Source organism: Mustela putorius, unplaced genomic scaffold, assembly GCF_011764305.1.
Source record: "Mustela putorius furo isolate JIRA1106 unplaced genomic scaffold, ASM1176430v1.1 tig00000785_pilon_pilon_pilon, whole genome shotgun sequence".
Classification (NCBI taxonomy): domain Eukaryota; kingdom Metazoa; phylum Chordata; class Mammalia; order Carnivora; family Mustelidae; genus Mustela; species Mustela putorius.
In genome coordinates, this window is record NW_025421480.1 from 3,944,616 (window position 1) to 3,962,925 (window position 18,310).

Consider the following 18,310-nt stretch of genomic DNA (forward strand, 5'->3'; position numbering starts at 1 on the left):
TAACTAAGAAAAAAAGAAGTGTTCCAGAGTTTGGATTTGCTAATGTTAACTGCTTGGTCGGCTTTGATGTTGGGATCCTTATTCAAAATCGGTGAACTCTGTGGTCAGGTCAGTGCAGAGATCTGTCAGGGTAAGAGGAGTCCCTTTTCCATTACCACGGGGAAGTCAGTCGGTTGTCTGGGGAACTGCCTGCGTTCTCAGGCCACTTGTTTTAACATTCTGTTGCCACAGTGACATCTGTTGGTAAGTGACTACTTCATGCTCTTCTCAAAGATTTTTGTTTTGAAAGACCCTAAGCAGAGGTGCAGGAGGTAGTTGAAGGCAGAGCGATAGCTGTGTTGCCTCTTACAGTCTCACTCCCCTTTCCCTTTCCCAGGATACCCTCTTTCACGGTTTCTTTATTCCTTTGATCACTCTTTCCATGCCTTCCTACAATGACTCAGCGGATATTTTAAGCACCTTTGTGTGCCAGGCACTCTTCTGGATGTTGGGGACAGAATGGGAAAAGAGGACAAAAACCCCCGTCTTCTGTTCCGGTAGAGAAGGAGCAATAAAAATTAGGAGGCAAACAAGCGAATTCTGTAGTATATTCTGTGATGGTCCATGTTAGGAAGAAAGTAAGAGACAGGGAATGAGGAGGGCTGGCCGTGGGTGGGATTGCCACTTCCTTAAAAAGAGTGCCTGGAGGTCTGGAACAAAGCCCTGGGGAAGGGGTCAAGGTTGGGTGGGGGAGGGGCGCAGGCTGGTGTCCCACTCAGCAGAGACCCTGTGGAGGGAGCATGGCAGCAGGTTGAAGCGTAGCGAGAAGGCCCGTGTGGCCACAGCACAGGGAGCAGGTGGGGAAGGCAGAGGTGGTCGGAGAGGTCAGGGGTGTGGACAAATGAAAGGCCAGTGGACCCGTGCAGACACGGTGCTTTCATCTCAGTGAAATGGAAACTTCCAATGTTGTTTAACGACATGTTGTAAAATGTAAGCGATGGGCACCTTTTCTCTTTCTATAGCATTGTCACAGGTGTCAACTAAAATGCTGCTAAATCAGGAATGTCTAGATGATTCTCCAGAGCGACTGCTGTTTCTGGTCAAGGGTCTCTTCATGCCGTTGGGGGTGGGGAGCAATGGCTCCAGCAACCCCCCCACCCTCGTTGTTCATGCTATGCGCCTCTGATGTTTCTGCTGTAAAATGCGAACACTGGACACGAGAAACACTGGACATGACAAATGGTTTTCACACTCTGGTCCGTGGAGCGCCAGGGATTTCTGAAGGCCGCTCTGTTATTATTTTTTGTTTTTAAGTGCTCATGCAAGCTTCACTTAGAAGAAATCTGTCCCTTAGCTTAAAAAATAATCCTGGAATTGGTTATCCCTTAGGAAAACAGCATGAATTTGCAGTCTCATAGGCTCTCAAGTGACATACGAAATCCCTTCAGAACCGCTCATTTATACTAAAGCCTCTTGGTAGAGAAGTTAAAAGGTAATTTGTCAGTAGGTAGGTAAGATGATCGAATTCTATCTTTCCAGATTGGTGAGTTGGCTTCTGTCGCTTACAGACTTTAGCTAAGTGAATAATACAATAAGTGAACGTTTCAGTACGTACTTCCTGGCACAAAATAAAGCTGGCAATTGAGAACAATAATTATGGTTGATGTGTCAAGAAGGACATGAGGCTATTCTAATTTTAAAAATAATGACATGTTGGTCGTATATATGATATATATACTGAAAAGTAGTCGTGTCCTCACACTAGTATAATTGGAAGATTAATTGAATGTTTTGGGTACTTCTGGTTAAAGATATGTTTTAGTTAGTTTTGTTTTCTGATTGAGGAAATGGGCAAATTTTCTCCTTCAAGATACTGACTGTCTTCTTCTTTTCCAAACCAGAATCTCAGTCTGCTGTTTTGGAAACTCCAAAAAAAAGTTCAGATGCTGTTGAGCGGGTAAGAAGAGCTTATTAGGATGTCGAATCCTACTCTCTTTCTTTCTTACTTTTTCCCTTACATGTCTTAAAATGGTGACAGACTCGGGTTTATTTTTTCCTCTGCCAGCTAGCTTAGGCCACCCTTACTTCTCTAAGCCTTCAGGGGAATCCAGTTGGGTGGAAGGGGGGATGTTTTCTTCCATTCAGGCTTGCAAAGAAAATCAGCCTTGAAGTAGAACTGAGTACAGGCTTTTTAGAAGCTGCATCGTTCTCAGTCTGGCCAAAGAGTTGAGCCTGACGGCAGCTGGGCTCCAGCAGGAGACAGTGGCCATTCCAGATACTATGTGGAGATGTGCCTAACTTAGCTAATAGTCACACGGATACGAATTAAAAAAAAAAAAATGCCAGAGCTTTTCTAAAATCAGATCATATTATTAAGTTGCTTTGGTGGATGAAACATTAATTTCTATTTAATTTCCACAGAAACCTTTTTTTTTTTTTTGGTTACTAAAAAAGCCAAATTGTCTGTTTTTTTTTTTTCTCATGTGAAAATACTATTAAAAAAAAAAGACTACAAGAAAGGAAAAAACTTACACGGAATAGTAAGTGTGGTAGCAGTTGTTCTTTTGGATACAAAACCATTTTTTTAAAAAATGTATTACTACTTTCTCCCAACCAATCTTTCAAAAACAACTTAGTACTAGAAATTATCAGTAAGAAGAAGGGTCTCTCCTAGTCCAACAGAAGACTCTCGTCAGGTTCTAGGCCCAGCTCTGTTTCTGGATAGTGTAACAACATACTAAGCAATCTGGGACATAGTATTTTTCTCTTTAGAAAGCCGCAGTCCGGCCTTGTTCATGAAAAGTTGTGCTCCCCCTGGAGGAGAAGTGAGGATATAACATTGGTCAAGAGCTTTATTTTTTATTTTTATTTTTGTTTCTCCCCTGGAGAGAGACGTGAGAGAGAGAAGCAGGCTCCCGCTGAGCAAAAGCCCATGCGGGGCTTGACACTGTCAAGAGCTTTATTTTTTAAAGCTTAACCCACACTTTTAAAAAATACAGCTATAAAGTTATTACGATATTACTGACACCTACACTATACTTTTCATTGATATGGCTTATTTATTTTATTACTGAGAGTTTGTACCCCTTAATCCCCTTCACCTATCTTACTTATCTGAAACTATTACATCAACTATACTTCATTTAAAAAATAATAATAATAATAAATGGGGCATCTGGGTGCCTCAGTCGGTTAAGCATGTGACTCTTGGTTTCAGCTCAGGTCGTGATTTCAGGGTCCTGAGACTGAGGTGAAGCGTGGAGGCTGCTTAAGACTCTCTCCCTCCCTCTGTACACTCCCACCCTGGGTGCACGCTCTCTCTCTAAATAAAATAATAATAATAATAATAATAATAATAATAATTCAGAAATGTAGCTACATTGGCCATTATTTTAAGATTAAGGACATTCTTAAGGGTAGTGTCATAAAACATGTTCTCCTAGCTTTTTGTCAGAGGAGACCCATGTGAGGTCAGGGTACTTGGTACTTGGAGATGGTTGGTGTTCTCAGCTGATGGTTATTTAATTAACTGTGTAATGATGAGCTAGAAGGGATTGAGATGAAGAAAAATAAAAATAGTAGAGTGAAATAAATTCAGAAATAATTAAGAAAATATTGCCTTAAAATTATCCTTTCATTTTCATAGCTTTTTTTTTTTTTTTGGAGACATGACCAAGTCGTGATCTGAGATAATATATTAGATATTTCTAAATTCTTATTAACAGGGCATATGTAACTGAATTTTTGTTATATATGATGATGCTGAAGAAAGCCTCAACAAAACATAATAACTTATCTATATTATCAAAAATGATAAACAGGTACAACATTGCTCTATGTATTAAGATCAAGATGTCTATTCATGTGTGTAATATTATAGTGAATTTTCTATTTCTCACGAACTGTGAACCATGGTACAATATATTATAATCAGAAAACCTGAAGCCTTGGGTGATTTACAAATGTTTGATGTTACAGTTTTGGAAACTCAAGGGAGAAATAGATTGATTTACATTTCACATCTTCTTTCCTTGTTGCCAGTGAACTTTCTAGAAGCTAGAAAACACAATTAATTGGGAGGAAACGATATTTGGAAGCAATTGAGGTTAAGTCCTCAACAGTGACATTGCTTACTTGTTTTAAGTTTACTTACGGATTGGTTCTTTTCTTAGATACACATAGGTTTCGTAAGTGCTTAAAGTAACTGGCCATCAAAGAGATACAGGAAACTAGAATTAATTGCCAATCTACTGTGTACATAACTTTTACTGTATTATCTTACGCAATTCTTACAATAGTCCTTTAATGTAACTCTTATAATTCATATTTAGTTGATACAGAAAGAGATGTTTATAGTAATTCACCTACTTAGAGTCACAAAGTTAAGGAAGAGTTAAGAGCCAGGATTTGAATATAGGTCTCTGATTTTATACCTCATGTTGGCTACACTATGATTTAAAAATTATACTTTTACATGAGCATTTGCCCTATGGCTATTGCCAAGAGTGTTAGATTGTAGAAGTTTATTTTAAAAAATTATTCTATTACATTTCAACTATATCATTTGTAGGGGTCAGACGTCGAGATATATTTCAGAGGCACATAGAGAGCCTCATTAGTTTGCCGATACATTTTTACGTTTTCGTATAACTTTGGTATGCTCAAGTGTGCCAGTTTGGCTAATGTCAGTGTTTCACTGCTCTTAAAAAACAAACAAACAAACAAACAGACACACACACAAAAAAACACCTTACAATTTTATTTGCATGTAAAGCATCTTGCTTTTTTCTTCTTAGTCACTAGATGGCAGTTCTGTATCTCTAAAAATTACCCCTACTGGAGGCAATGCGAGGTTTTAAGCCAGTTTGTTCTGTATGAATGATGAACAGAAGAGGGTTTCTGGCCCATCCCAGGCTGCCCGAGTTCTTCTGTGGTTGTAATGCGAGATCTCCAGGACTGCTTAGTCAGAGGCAGGGAACCGGGTTGGATAGCGCCCTCTAAGCTTTTCTTCAGATGTGAGTTCAGGCACCTGTTCTCTCAATCTGAGCACACTGGAATTTATTGAATGAGTTTTGACTTTTACTCTCTCCCCATACTTAATAATTTTGAGAGCTCCATATCCCTAGAAAAAACACATGACTCATAGAGCCTTTTCTCAACTAAAAGGAGGGGAAGGCTGTGGCGTTGCCTGGAGAGAGTCTGATGCTTAAAGCAAACACAGCTGGCATTCAAGCAGAAAGGAAGAACTGTAGCTTTCTCCCGGAGGGCTTTTACTGATGGCCCTATGGAATTAGAAGGCTTTCAGATAAAACTACCTTATTTAGGACCTCATCTATTGATTATTTGTTTGCAAGCGGTACGCTCTAAAAAATCTTCAATGTCAAAAGGATTATTAAAAAAACAAAACTGTACTAGGACTTTGAATTCTGTTTTATATTTTTTTTGGTATTTGAAATACTAAACTGTGAACCCTTTTACATTCTACAATATATAATTATCTCTAAGAGTGTTTGTTTCTCTATTAAAGATTAGGATATGAGAGCAAAACTGGCTACTGCCACATTTTTAACTAACTTTTTGCTTTTGAAATTATCATTGACCCTTGAACTACATGGGTTTGAACTGCGCAGGTTCCCCTAATGTGGATTTTGTTCCCATACGTATAGTACTAGAAATGTATTTTCTCTTCCTTATGATTTTTCCTAATAATATTTCCTTTTTATCCAGCGTAGTTTATTCTAAGAATGCAGTACATAATGCATATGATATACAAAATGTGTGCTTATCAGCTGTTTAAGTTATGGCTAAGGCTTCCACTCTATAGGTAGTTAAGTTAGGGAGAGTCAAAAGTAATACATAGATATTTGACTGTGTGCTTCTAACTCCCATGCTGATCAGGGGTTAACTATACATACACAATTGTGTTTTGAAGCATTTTTCCTAAAACAACTCGCACCTTTCTAATGCAGATGGACTAGATGAAAGATAAAGAATAAACAAATAAAATTTGCTCTTTAGAAATTCAAGCTTTGGGTGAGAATTGGTAATAATATCAGGCGGTTGAAAGTTGAGTCTCTGCACGTTATGGTTTTTATTAATTGTGAAGAGCCATGTCTATTACAAAGTATTACTTTATTACAAAGTTTACTACAAAGTGTTACTATTGCAATAGTAACTTCTTTTTATTAAAGAAAAGAATAAAATAAAAAGAAATTAAACAGTATCAGTGCTCTTACCCCATATGTTGTATTGTTTATATGCAGATAAATTCTCAAAGGTCAGCAAAATGCTTATGACTTGAGATAACCAGCAAAATCCGATCTCAGTCCAATTTTAACCTCCTTTGAAATTGGCTTACACACGCTTCTCTTAGGATCCCGCTCTGATCACCTCCTGGGTCCCCCTTGATGCCTAATTTGATTGCAAACCTATTTGAGGAATTAAATATTCTTTCCCACTGGTTCTCCTTACAGTGTCTGTGATAGTGCTCTTCATGAAATAACCACTCCGTACAATTTATTATTTGTTTCAGAAACATCTTTATTTGGGGACAAATCAAGGAAACAGTTGGGAGGTGGCCTCGTTGATGGTGGTTGAGGGATTACTCCCCTGTGTCTTGGCATCGGAAAGTTTAGAGAATAAAAGAAGTATCGGTCAGATCACAAGAAAGGTGTGGGGTGAATTAATTCTGAAAGGATGATGATGAAGACTTATAAAAACAAGAAGCCACTTTTTTGTTGGAACATATCACACATATCAAAAGGTTGGAAAAAACTCTTTAATGTGAGTTCCTTCTCAACTAAGGCAAAAAGCAGTATGAGTTTCCATGGTTATTAAAAACCTACAAAATGATGATTTACAAGACACGTAAACAACTAAAATATAAACCAGGGTAAGAAAAACGGGGGTTAAAGGAGAGCAGGAGAGAGATGTCTGAGGGGAGGGAACACGAGTCAGCCTGGTCGTCCTTGGAGTTTACCTCAGACTGGTCGTTCTTAGATGTTTCCCGGACACTTTGACCCGGTGAGCGGGGATGGGAGGTGGGGCAGGGGGAGAGGTGGCTGCGAAGGGTAGAGATGCAGTACACTCTGGTGAAGGTGCTGACATTGAAAATGGGTAACATTTGGGCAAGGTATTTACCAGAATATGTTCAGGGGAAAAATTTTTTTTTTCCGGAAAATATATTTTCGTTTTATGGAAACCTCCATCTAGCTCAGAGGAGAATATAGACATTTTAACTGCAGAAATAAAGAGAAAAACTGTTCTGTTAATTTTAAGAATGAAAAGAAGTTAGCATCTGGAGACCAGTTAAAATTGGAGATGAGAATGTGAGGAAAGAATTATGCGTTGTTGTCTCTTACTAGGGCTGGGAGGTGGAATGAAGTCACAGCTTCGCTCTGTTGAGCGTTAAGATGGTGGAAACCTCATTTGTGCCAGACGGTGTTGTTGATGTCCTGTAGAGAATGACAAACAGCTCAAGCAACTAGAAGAGCTGAGGCGATAAAAGTTCTTAACGTACGAAGGGGGCTTATCCTTCATTGGACATCTCTTGAAGTGCTGTGTTCAAGGTGTTTGTGGCAGGTACTGAGGGAAGTGCACGCGGTTATGAGGTCCCAGGCGCCTCCGTATACAGGACATGATTGGTCAGATGCCACATGGTTCTGCTGAGGCGTTTAGTATAATATTGTTTTGCAGAACTTAAGGCGAAAAAGAGGAATATTGTTGAGAAATTGTCATTAAGGACAACTTCTAAGGAAGGGCGCAGCTTGGATCAGGTCTTCAGAGGGATCGTTTTTGGACAGGTGGAGGGAAGGAGACTGAGACTTTCAGATGAGAAAAGAGGAAAAAGGCACAAGAGTGAAAGTGAATGTGGCGTTTTGGCCGGGGGTTTGGGGGAGGAGGACAGGGCAGGCACAGTCGCCCCAGTGACCAGGTGATGTTAAGAAATGGCTCAGTTTATTCCTCTGGCAGCCGGGCTGCTTTCCATCTCCTGGGCCTCTGCCCAGGGCCGGTCTTATCGGCATCGCTGGGATAGTCCCCAGGAAGGCTCTGTATTTCCCCTCTTAATCCCCTCCAATCTTTCTTCCACAATGCCTTGAGTCATCTTTCTAAAATCCAGATTTACTTATGTCTGATATCTGCTAAGGCTCATTTAATGACTGTTCCTAGCATTTGTGAAAGAAAATTCAGACTCCTGAGTTTGACATGGAGGCTCTTCCTTGCCGTCCTCGGTCGTCAGCCTCCCCACCCACCATTTCCGACGTCTGGTTTGTTCCAGCCTTCAACAAATGCCCCAGTTTTCTGAAAAACAACCTAAGGTTGGGATGCTTCATATCTGTCTTTTTATATGTTTCTTTCGTACTCCTACCCTTACCCCCTTTAAAATCTAGTTAATTCCTGTTTATTAATCTAAATTCATGTTAAATTTTACTTCCATTTAGACACTTTCCCTAAGACTTCAATCTGGAGAGTCCTTTTGGTATCCCTGCCCTGGGACCCCTATACTTACTTTCCCATAATGGTTGCATTTTGTGTGTCTCATAGACATAAGCTCCGTATAACCAAGACTATTCTTACTGTCTTTTTCCTTTCTGTATCAAACAGGGGACCTGACATGTTTTAGGAGCTCAGGAAATATCTGATGAATGACTAATTAGTAGGAGACCACACTGACTAGAGGAGAAGTTGCTTCCTGGGGAGTGGTGGGAAATTGGCCTCTATGCATACATAGTGATTGAGGATGTGGGCTTTGGATCAGTTTCCCTGGGCATAAACACCACTTACTCTTTTAACTGGCAAATCTGAGCATGGTATCTTACCCTCTGTGCCTTAGTTCTCTCATCTATAAAGTTTTATCATAAGGCGTTTCATGAGATTTAAATGCCTTAATTTAAGGCATAGATTTTTTTTTAAAGATTTTATTTATTTATTTGACAGAGAGAGATCACAAGTAGGCAGAGAGGCAGGCAGAGAGAGAGGAAGGGAAGCAGGGCCCCTGCCGAGCAGAGAGCCCGATGCGGGACTCGATCCCAGGACCCTGAGATCACGACCCGAGCCAAAGGCAGCGGCCCAACCCACTGAGCCACCCAGGCGCCCCAAGCCATAGATTTAAATGCATTAATTTATATGTTCCTGGCACACAGTAGGCTCTCAAAATGTTAGCTGTTACTAGTATTGTTGTTATATCTGGTTTGGAAAGTCGCTTTCATAGTTTAGCTGATCCTCATTATTCGTAGATGCTGTATTTGCAGAATACATAGCCGCGGTATTTGTGGCCGGCAGATCAGTCCTCACGGGCTTTCACGTTCATCTGGAGACATGAGCAAAGTGGGAAGCGACTTGAGTTGCCCTACGTGCCGTCTGCCGGCCGAGGGGGAACGAGATGACACTCTGTCTTCTCGTTTCAGCTCATACTATGAACAGATACCTTATTGCAATCCATGTGGTGCCATATTCCTTGCCTCTTGGTGCTTCCAGTTGGTCTCACTGTTGACAGGGCCCTGTGGCGGGGTGCGGCAGGGGTGGGGGCGCTCCCTCGGACTGGAGAGTGGGACCACACACCTGTTAGTTACGCTTCATTCCGACGGGAGGTACAGTGCTCCTGTGTGAGTACAAAGGCTAGAAAACCCACAATATGGATTATGAGAGGTGACTTGAAACAGAAACGTAGAGAAAACAAGGCTATGTATCTATCAGTTGACGAGAATGTCATGGCCAAAGGCTCGTAGGAACTGAACTCTGCATTTTCCTTGGGATTTATGGCTGAGTGTTCGCTCAGTAGTTATTCACTCTACAGAGTGTAACAACTGTGAATCTTTGTAACAACTGTGGATGTAACCCCGCAGTAGTAGGGCAGGGTAGGTAATAGGATATCTACTCTTTATAAGCTATGAAGACTTATGAATCAAGTAGGAGATTTAAAAAGACTTACGCTGGGGTGCCTGGGTGGCTCAGCGGGTTAAGCCACTGCCTTCAGCTCGGGTCATGATCTCAGGGTCCTGAGATCGAGCCCCACATCGGGCTCTCTGCTCAGCAGGGAGCCTGCTTCCTCCTTTCTCTCTCTCTGTCTGCCTCTCTGCCTACTTGTGATCTCTCTGTGTCAAATAAATAAATAAAATCTTAAAAAAAAAATAAATAAATAAAAAGACTTACACTTAGCATATGAGCATAAGATCCACAAGTTTTTGAACAAGAAAGCACATGAGCTGGCATTTTAAGGTACAGTTACTTGGCACGAGAATGTGGAATTAATGGGAGGAGGGAAAGGAGAGCCAGGAAGCAGGACCAGTTATTAGACTCTCCACGTATCCCTTCAGTCAGGTAAGGAGAATCTGAGCTAACGTGCCGATCTGCTGGAAGGGAAGGCAGCAGCTGGAGGTTGGAAAAATAGTTAAGCCCAAGGTAGCCGTATCCAGGGTAGGCATGGACTGTAGTTCTCCAAAGTGTGGTCCTTGGACCAGCCGCGTTAGCATTCCTCGGGAACTGGTTAGAAAAGAGAACCCCCAGGCCCTGCTGCAGACCTACGGAACTGGAAACTCTGAGGGTCGGAACTAGCAATTTGTGTCTTCAAAAGTCCTCCTTGTGATTCTGGTCCACATTACGAGCCCAGAGGATTAGAAAAGGAGACAGAAGGATGTTAGTGCACCTAAGCAAACTGCAAGGCAGGGAGCTGGTATTTCTTTGGAAATAAATGCATTACACATTTAAGGAAATGTAGTGTAATCAAAAAGCGATGATAGCTAAGCCGTCACAGTTTGGAAGTGAAGTATTGATGGGACAGGAAAACTAGGAAATAATCATACAGAGATGAAGACTAAACACATAAAAATTGATGTCCTCTCCCAACATCCATAGAGAGGGTAGTAGGACAAAGTCTTCGGTTACTGTACCCCAAAGTGTACAGTAACTACACCCCCAAAAAAAGTCCAAAGGAGGGAACAGAGTAAAAGAAATGGGAAGGAGAAGGTATAAAATCAGACAAGGAGAAGAACAGGAGGGGTTCCTGGGACAGCAGTTGCAGGAGAACGGTGAGATGAAAGGCAGCTTTCTGGCTAACGTGTCTAATCCATCCCATTTGACGTCCTCCAAGCTTTGCTTTTTAGGAAGTCTTTGATGTTGGAGATGAGCTGGGTGTGAAGGAAGGAAAGTTCTCTCGACTGTTTCGTACTCTTTTTTTCCTGACTCCCTCTCCCAAACACATGACTTCTGCTTTGGTTTTGGGAATAATGATGTTGACTTTCCATCGATCAGATGGTTATCAACTATAGCAACAGAGATGTTGAAAGGAATACAGCCAGTTATGAGTTCTAACGAATCCCTCTCATTTGTCATCCCTGCAAGGAAGGGATGGGAAGAGAGTCCTGTTGACGCGATGGTAATTTCACTAGATCATCTTTTCATGGTGAGGGGCCCAGAGGTGCTATCTGGGCTCTCTGTGTGTGAAGCTCTTCTTTTCCACAATATGTTCTGCTTTAAGCAGACCTAGGTAAGTTATTTTCTACGTACCGTATGTTCTGATGTTCCCTCCTTTCTTGAAATTCCTTTTCAAACTTGAAATTCTTGGTACTTTATTTTTATCCATAATCTTTCTATTTAAAATCTGGATTTCCTTTCCTGTAGAATCATGTGTAGCTTGTCCTGGCTTATGGTAAATCTGGAAGGCCCCTGGTTTGTTCAAAACCCTTAGAATGGTGTTTAGAATTCAGATCATGACAAATAGAGAATTTATATGCTTCTGTGAAGAGTAGGATTTATATTTTACAGATGTCTAAAGGTATCCTAACTTGGCAGTAACCTGGCCTTAGAATTTAGCAGAACTTGGAAATCTGAATATGATAGAAAATAAATTTCATATCTCATATTAACACTTACAGAATAAATTATCACAGTGTTAACTGACCAATAGTCTTTTTATATTCCAGGCTCCGAAAGTATCTTGCTTACATTATAAACATAGTAAAGTTTCAAAGACAAAGCAAATTAACTTTTCAGCAAAAGCTTTACTCGAGTGTATCTTGGCTTCCTTTTTGACAGTTTTAGCCTTAATGTTACGTTAATGTTTCTTTTTCTGGGAATCAGATAATCTTGTAATTCGAAAAAAATTTTGGTGAACATTTTATTTTTTCATGGAAACTTGTATTTTGTGATATGCAAGTGTTCAAACAATTTATAAAACTAACGGTCACCACCCACATATAAGATTATACAGGAATAGAAGAATTTTGGCTGATGTATTGTATATAATTGTTCAGCCAAAGTGGATGGCAGACTTTACTACTTATAATGATTTAGGGGATTGAAGTAATACTTTAAAATACAAATAATCTCAACATTGGTAATGTATAAGGTATATTAGATACTGTTTTGAATAACTAAAATAGATTTGTTATCTTTCTTCCGTTTATAGGTCTGTACCCATTATTTGGATTGTGCACAAAATTATAAAGATTACTTTTTTCCTACTCTCCTTTTAAAAATTTTGTTTATTTTAACTTTTAATAGTTAGAACCATTAGTGTTGGGTAAACGGTCGCGCAATTACTGGAAATGCCGTCTTTTTGAAAAAAAAGTGCAGAAGTCTAGAGATAACAGAAAGTACATTTTAGCACTGTCAAATCCTTTGAGGATCGGATAGGCCTGTATCTAGTTATACCCGTGAGGAGAAGATTAAGTACCAGGCACAGGACCCAAGGAACAGGCCCTCAACTTGACGGCTTTCCATGGACCACAGAGCGCCTGGCAGGCTCTTGAGATTAAATCTGAGTTTGTGGGTGGGCCCTGAGAGGACTTTTGTTCAAATGGCCAGAAAATAGGCAGTATTTTTTTCTTGATAATAACCGTTATTTACCATGGGAATTTCTTTAATAATCTTTGAAAAAAATGGAAAACTATAACCCAAATAGAAACCAACCCTTCACTGCTTATAAGCAACACAGCCTCCGCCAAATAGCTCTAGAGAGCGTCTCCGGGCGATGGAATCCGTGGTACCCAGGGAGCAGCCAGCCCTGTGCGAAAGCCCCGGATAAGGAAGGTCAGATAAGATTCTTTGAAGACTCTCCGCTGAATTCAAAACCAAAAATCTTACGTACATTTGGCTACTCTACAGGAATAGATGGCTGACCTTATTTTACGGGTTAATCAGTTAAAGCCTTAACTGCTGTTTCCGGCAGTGGAAAAGGAGGGTCGTTACAGACTTGGGCTGGGATTTTGAAGGTAGAGATAGGGTCGCAGAGGGGAATTAGGACCTCAGCAAATTGGTGTTTTGGTCTCTCTACATTGGGATTAATGTGAGAAGCAGGTTGTCTCTCACTCCACCTTTTCCCCATGTCCTTTAACTATAATAATTATCTCTACAAATCAGTTCCCTCCACAAATGTCAGCCTTTCGTCTTTGCCGGCTGTTTACTCTCTGTGAAGTTGTTGACTTCACCACCACCTGGCACCTCACGGCTCTCTCTGCCATATTCACTGCAAAGTCTGCATTTTGTTCTCCCATTTCCTCTGTCCTTTCCCTGTTCTGGTTCTTGCTCTATTTTACATTTGAAAACCTGGGAAGCGTAGGGGGTGTGTCACTCCCTTATTTTCTCGGCTTTTTCTTATCTGAGTGCCCTAGGGGATCACTTTGTTTAAGAAATAAGTTACACAAATAAGTGAAACCATATGATAATTGACTCTCTCTGCTTGACTTATTTCACTCAGCATAATCTCTTCCAGTCCCGTCCATGTTGCTACAAAAATTGGGTATTCGTCCTTTCTGATGGAGGCATCATACTCCATAGTGTATATGGACCACATCTTCCTTATCCATTCGTCCGTTGAAGGGCATCTTGGTTCTTTCCACAGTTTGGCGACCGTGGCCATTGCTGCTATAAACATTGGGGTACAGATGGCCCTTCTTTTCACTACATCTGTATCTTTGGGATAAATACCTAGTAGTGCAATTGCAGGGTCATAGGGAAGCTCTATTTTTAATTTCTTGAGGAATCTCCATACTGCACTAACTTGCATTCCCACCAACAGTGTAAGAGGGTTCCCCTTTCTCCACATCCCCTCCAACACATGTTGTTTCCTGTGTTGCTAATTTTGGCCATTCTAACTCGTGTAAGGTGATATAGAGGAGAAGGCAGTTGGGGGAAATTGGAAGGGGAGGTGAACCATGAGAGACTATGGATTCTGAAAAACAATCTGAGGGGTTTGAAGGGGCGGGGGGTGGGAGTAAGGGTACCAGGTGGTGGGTATTATAGAGGGCACGGATTGCATGGAGCACTGGGTGTGGTGAAAAAATAATGAATACTGTTATGCTGAAAATAAAAAAAAATAAAAAAAAAAAAAAATAAGTTACAAAAAAAGAAAGAAAGAAAAAAATAAGATATGTAATAGAACAATATACTCTACTAAATTGACCGTTTGTGCAATTAGGTCCAACCCCAGATCTATCCCCCCTTAACCTGGGCCATCTGTTAGTATCTACCATGCTTTAGTGTGGCCGTGTCCATTCATGTCATTGTTCGTGGATGTTTTAACCACATGATGCAAATGGAGTGGAAGGTGAGATGAAGGTGTAGAATTTCCTGAAGTCCGGAAGGTGGTTCACATGGAAAGTGACGGATCAGTGAGTACCTGATGGACTTAGTTGATTTGGTAAAGATGATCCCCGACCTACATCTATGTTTGAAGGGATAAGTTTGTTTATCATAGGATTGTCAGAGGTCACTGGGGAAAAGGATGAATTTCTGCAATGCTATAAAAAAATGACCATCTTTTCATGAAAGATGTCATATTGTGGTATTATATACATTTGCCAGCAAGTTTGTGCTGTAGAAAATTAACACTTAAATCATCTTAATTCTAACAATTTGTTCATGCTTACCATTAGGAGAAAAAAATTGTTTTAGAAATAAGGATATAAGTGCTTTATTTATCTATTTATTTATTTAAGGAAGAGAGGGTCTTTTTTTCCTACCACTAAAAAAACCCCACTTATTTGCATTTATTTTATGTTGCATTTAATCATAGGTTGTACGTTTTTGTTTCCTTATTTTCTTCTTTTAGAAACAACTTTTTACTTTTCAGTAAAGATCATCTCAGTGTGACAGTGGGAGCTCGTGTATGGGTTACTCTGTGAGCGCCACAAATCTGGCCGTATGTGTCTGGGGACTTTTGTTTACGTGGATGTGCTCTGTGACCAGGTAATCTACATCTAAACCCTTAAGTTCGGCATTACTGTCTGCATTTTTAATCACGTGCAGCAAAAATTCAGCCTTCTTTTTGGGTCACTGACCCTGTGCCCAGCTCTATTCTTTGGCCAGGGCACACTTACTTGTTGTACCATCGTAACTATGGAATGGCACCCATTGCTTCTGTAAAGGGACATCTTCCAGATACTTAGTGGATTTTCCCATATGTATACGCTGGTGGTTTCACAAATGTTCTTAAAGTGAACAAGAAAATTTGAACTTCTTGATTTGCATGATGTTGTAGGATCTTCTGGGTCAAGTGAATAGTGTAACATTTTTTTTTTATAATTTTTTATTTTTTATAAACATATATTTTTATCCCCAGGGGTACAGGTCTGTGAATCACCAGGTTTACACACTTCACAGCACTCACCAAAGCACATACCCTCCCCAATGTCCATAATCCCACCCCCTTCTCCCAAAGCCCCCCCCCCCAGCAACCCTCAGTTTGTTTTGTGAGATTAAGAGTCACTTATGGTTTGTCTCCCTCCCAATCCCTTGTTGTTTCATTTATTCTTCTCCTACCCACTTAAGCCCCCATGTTGCATCACCACTTCCTCGTATCAGGGAGATCATATGATAGTTGTCTTTCTCTGCTTGACTTATTAGTGTAACATTTTTATAGATCACCTCAAGGTGCTTACAGGAGGAACCTTTTCCCTCCATATTCTATTCTTGAAAAAAATATATATATTTATATACATATATATATAATTTATTTATTTATCTATCCTCTCCCCCGCCCGAGTTCATATCTGCAAATTCTCCTGCTCACTAACATGTATTTGTAACTCCAAAATCAATACTGCAGTTGCTTTCATGGTCATTCCCAGACACCCACAGCGGGGCAAAACACTTGAGTCGTCTGACACATTCGCTCCCAGTGGAGATGAAGCCTGCCTACTTATTTCAATTCTCATCTTATAACCGAGTGTGCTTTTCATGGCCTTGTTTAGTGCCGTGTTTGCATTTTTGTGCTTTTTGGGGCAGTTTTGCTGTTGAAAATGGCTCCCAAGGGGCTGTGTGGACATGCTGTCTGTGTGACAGCATACTAGATATATTAAACAGGGTTTACAACATAAAGTTAACTTTTTCATGAAAAGGTTAGAAAGTTTGAAAGCAGGGCACGTGTGTGGCTTAGTCAATAAGCATCTGCCTTCAGGTCAGGTCATGATCCCACGGTCCTGGGATCGAGCCCCCACATCAGGCTCCCTGCTTGGGCAGAAGCCTGCTTCTCTCTCTCCCACACTCCCTGCTTGTATTCCTTCTCTCGCTGTTTCTCTCTCTTCTGTCAGATAAATAAAATCTTAAAAAAAAAAAGTTTGAAAGATCTACTTCTAGGCTGAAACTTTTCAGAGGGATCATATACAACTGGTATACCAGGGAAGCTAAAGGCGTTGAGGCTACCAATGGAAACTGGAGAGTGGACGGTGGAATGTTGTTCCAGAGCAGCTTCCGCTGGCAGGTCTTGAGCTAGCAGAACATTTAGGGACACTGGAGCATGGCTCCTCTCTCATTCCACTGTCTAAATCTCAGTGTACCTGCATCTAATTGGAGGAATGTAACTGCAAGGGGACCTGTAAATGTAGTTTCTGTTCTGCACGTAGAAGGAGAGGGAGCTGGAGGTTGGGAAAGTCAATCCACAGTAACTGCCAAATTGTCTTGATTCCATTTAAAAAGCCTTTTTCTGGTATATCATGTTTAATGGGATTATTTAAAACCTTTTTCCTGTTGGCTATATAAGTAATTAGAAAGGCTGAAAATCTCAGGAATCTTTCCAGTCGCTGGTACTATGACCTCCTATGATCATTGGCTTTGAGTGCTATGTCGGACTAGTTGGCTTGTAAATGTGGGAGCATAAATCCATGTAGAAAGAAATGTAGACATTGCTATTGTGCTAGGGTGTTATGATTTAGGATGAATTCTTCCTCTTCTTTTCCTTCTCCTTCATGTCCTTTTGTGTGGCTTTCATTGTATTCCTTCCCCAGATTAGGGAAATATTCAGCTATGATTTCTTCAAGTAAATTTTCTGCCCCCTCTTTTCTCTCTTCATCTTCTGGGACTTCTGTAATACAAATATCATTACATTTGATGGGGTCACTGAGTTCCCTACATCTGTTCTTGTGTTCCATAATTCATCTTTTTCTTTTCTTCAGCTTCATTATTTTCCATTATTTTGTCTTCTATATCAGTTATTCATTCCTTTGCTTATTCTGTCCTTGGGTTCATTGCATTCAGTCTGTTTGGAATATCAGTTATTTCATTTTTCATTTCTGACTGATTTTTTATTTTTTATTTTTTTTAATTTTTTATAAACATATCATTTTATCCCCAGGGGTACAGGTCTGTGAATCACCAGGTTTACACACTTCACAGCACTCACCAAAGCACATACCCTCCCCACTGTCCATAATCCCACCCCTTTCTCCCAAACCCCCTCCCCCCAGCAACCCTCAGTTTGTTTTGTGAGATTAAGAGTCACTTATGGTTTGTCTCCCTCCCATTCCCATCTTGTTTCATTTATTTTTCTCCTACCCACTTTAGCCCCCATGTTGCATCACCACTTCCTCATATCAGGGAGATCATATGATAGTTGTCTTTTTCTGCTTGACTTATTTCGCTAAGCATGATATGTTGTCGCAAATGGCAAGATTTCATTTCTTTTGATGGCTGCATAGTATTCCATTGTGTATATATACCACATCTTCTTGATCCATTCATCTGTTGATGGACATCTAGGTTCTTTCCATAGTTTGGCTATTGTGGACATTGCTGCTATAAACATTCGGGTGCATGTGCCCCTTTGGATCACTACGTTTGTCTCTTTAGGGTAAATACCCAATAGTGCAATTGCTGGGTCATAGGGCAGTTCTATTTTCAACATTTTGAGGAACCTCCATGCTGTTTTCCAGAGTGGCTGCACCAGCTTGCATTCCCACCAACAGTGTAGGAGGGTTCCCCTTTCTCCGCATCCTCGCCAGCATCTGTCATTTCCTGACTTGTTGATTTTAGCCATTCTGACTGGTATGAGGTGTTATCTCATTGTGGTTTTGATTTGTATTTCCCTGATGCCGAGTGATATGGAGCACTTTTTCAT

The 18,310-nt window shown here is 40.5% G+C and overlaps 1 protein-coding gene across 1 annotated transcript in view; it reads left to right on the plus strand.

Annotated features, from left to right (window-relative positions):
• FMN2 (formin 2) overlaps positions 1-18,310 on the plus strand; it is a 372,598-nt gene that overhangs the window by 90,978 nt on the left and 263,310 nt on the right. The window contains 1 exon segment of the mRNA XM_045084643.1: positions 1,881-1,936. Coding sequence (XP_044940578.1) covers positions 1,881-1,936 — 56 coding nt within the window.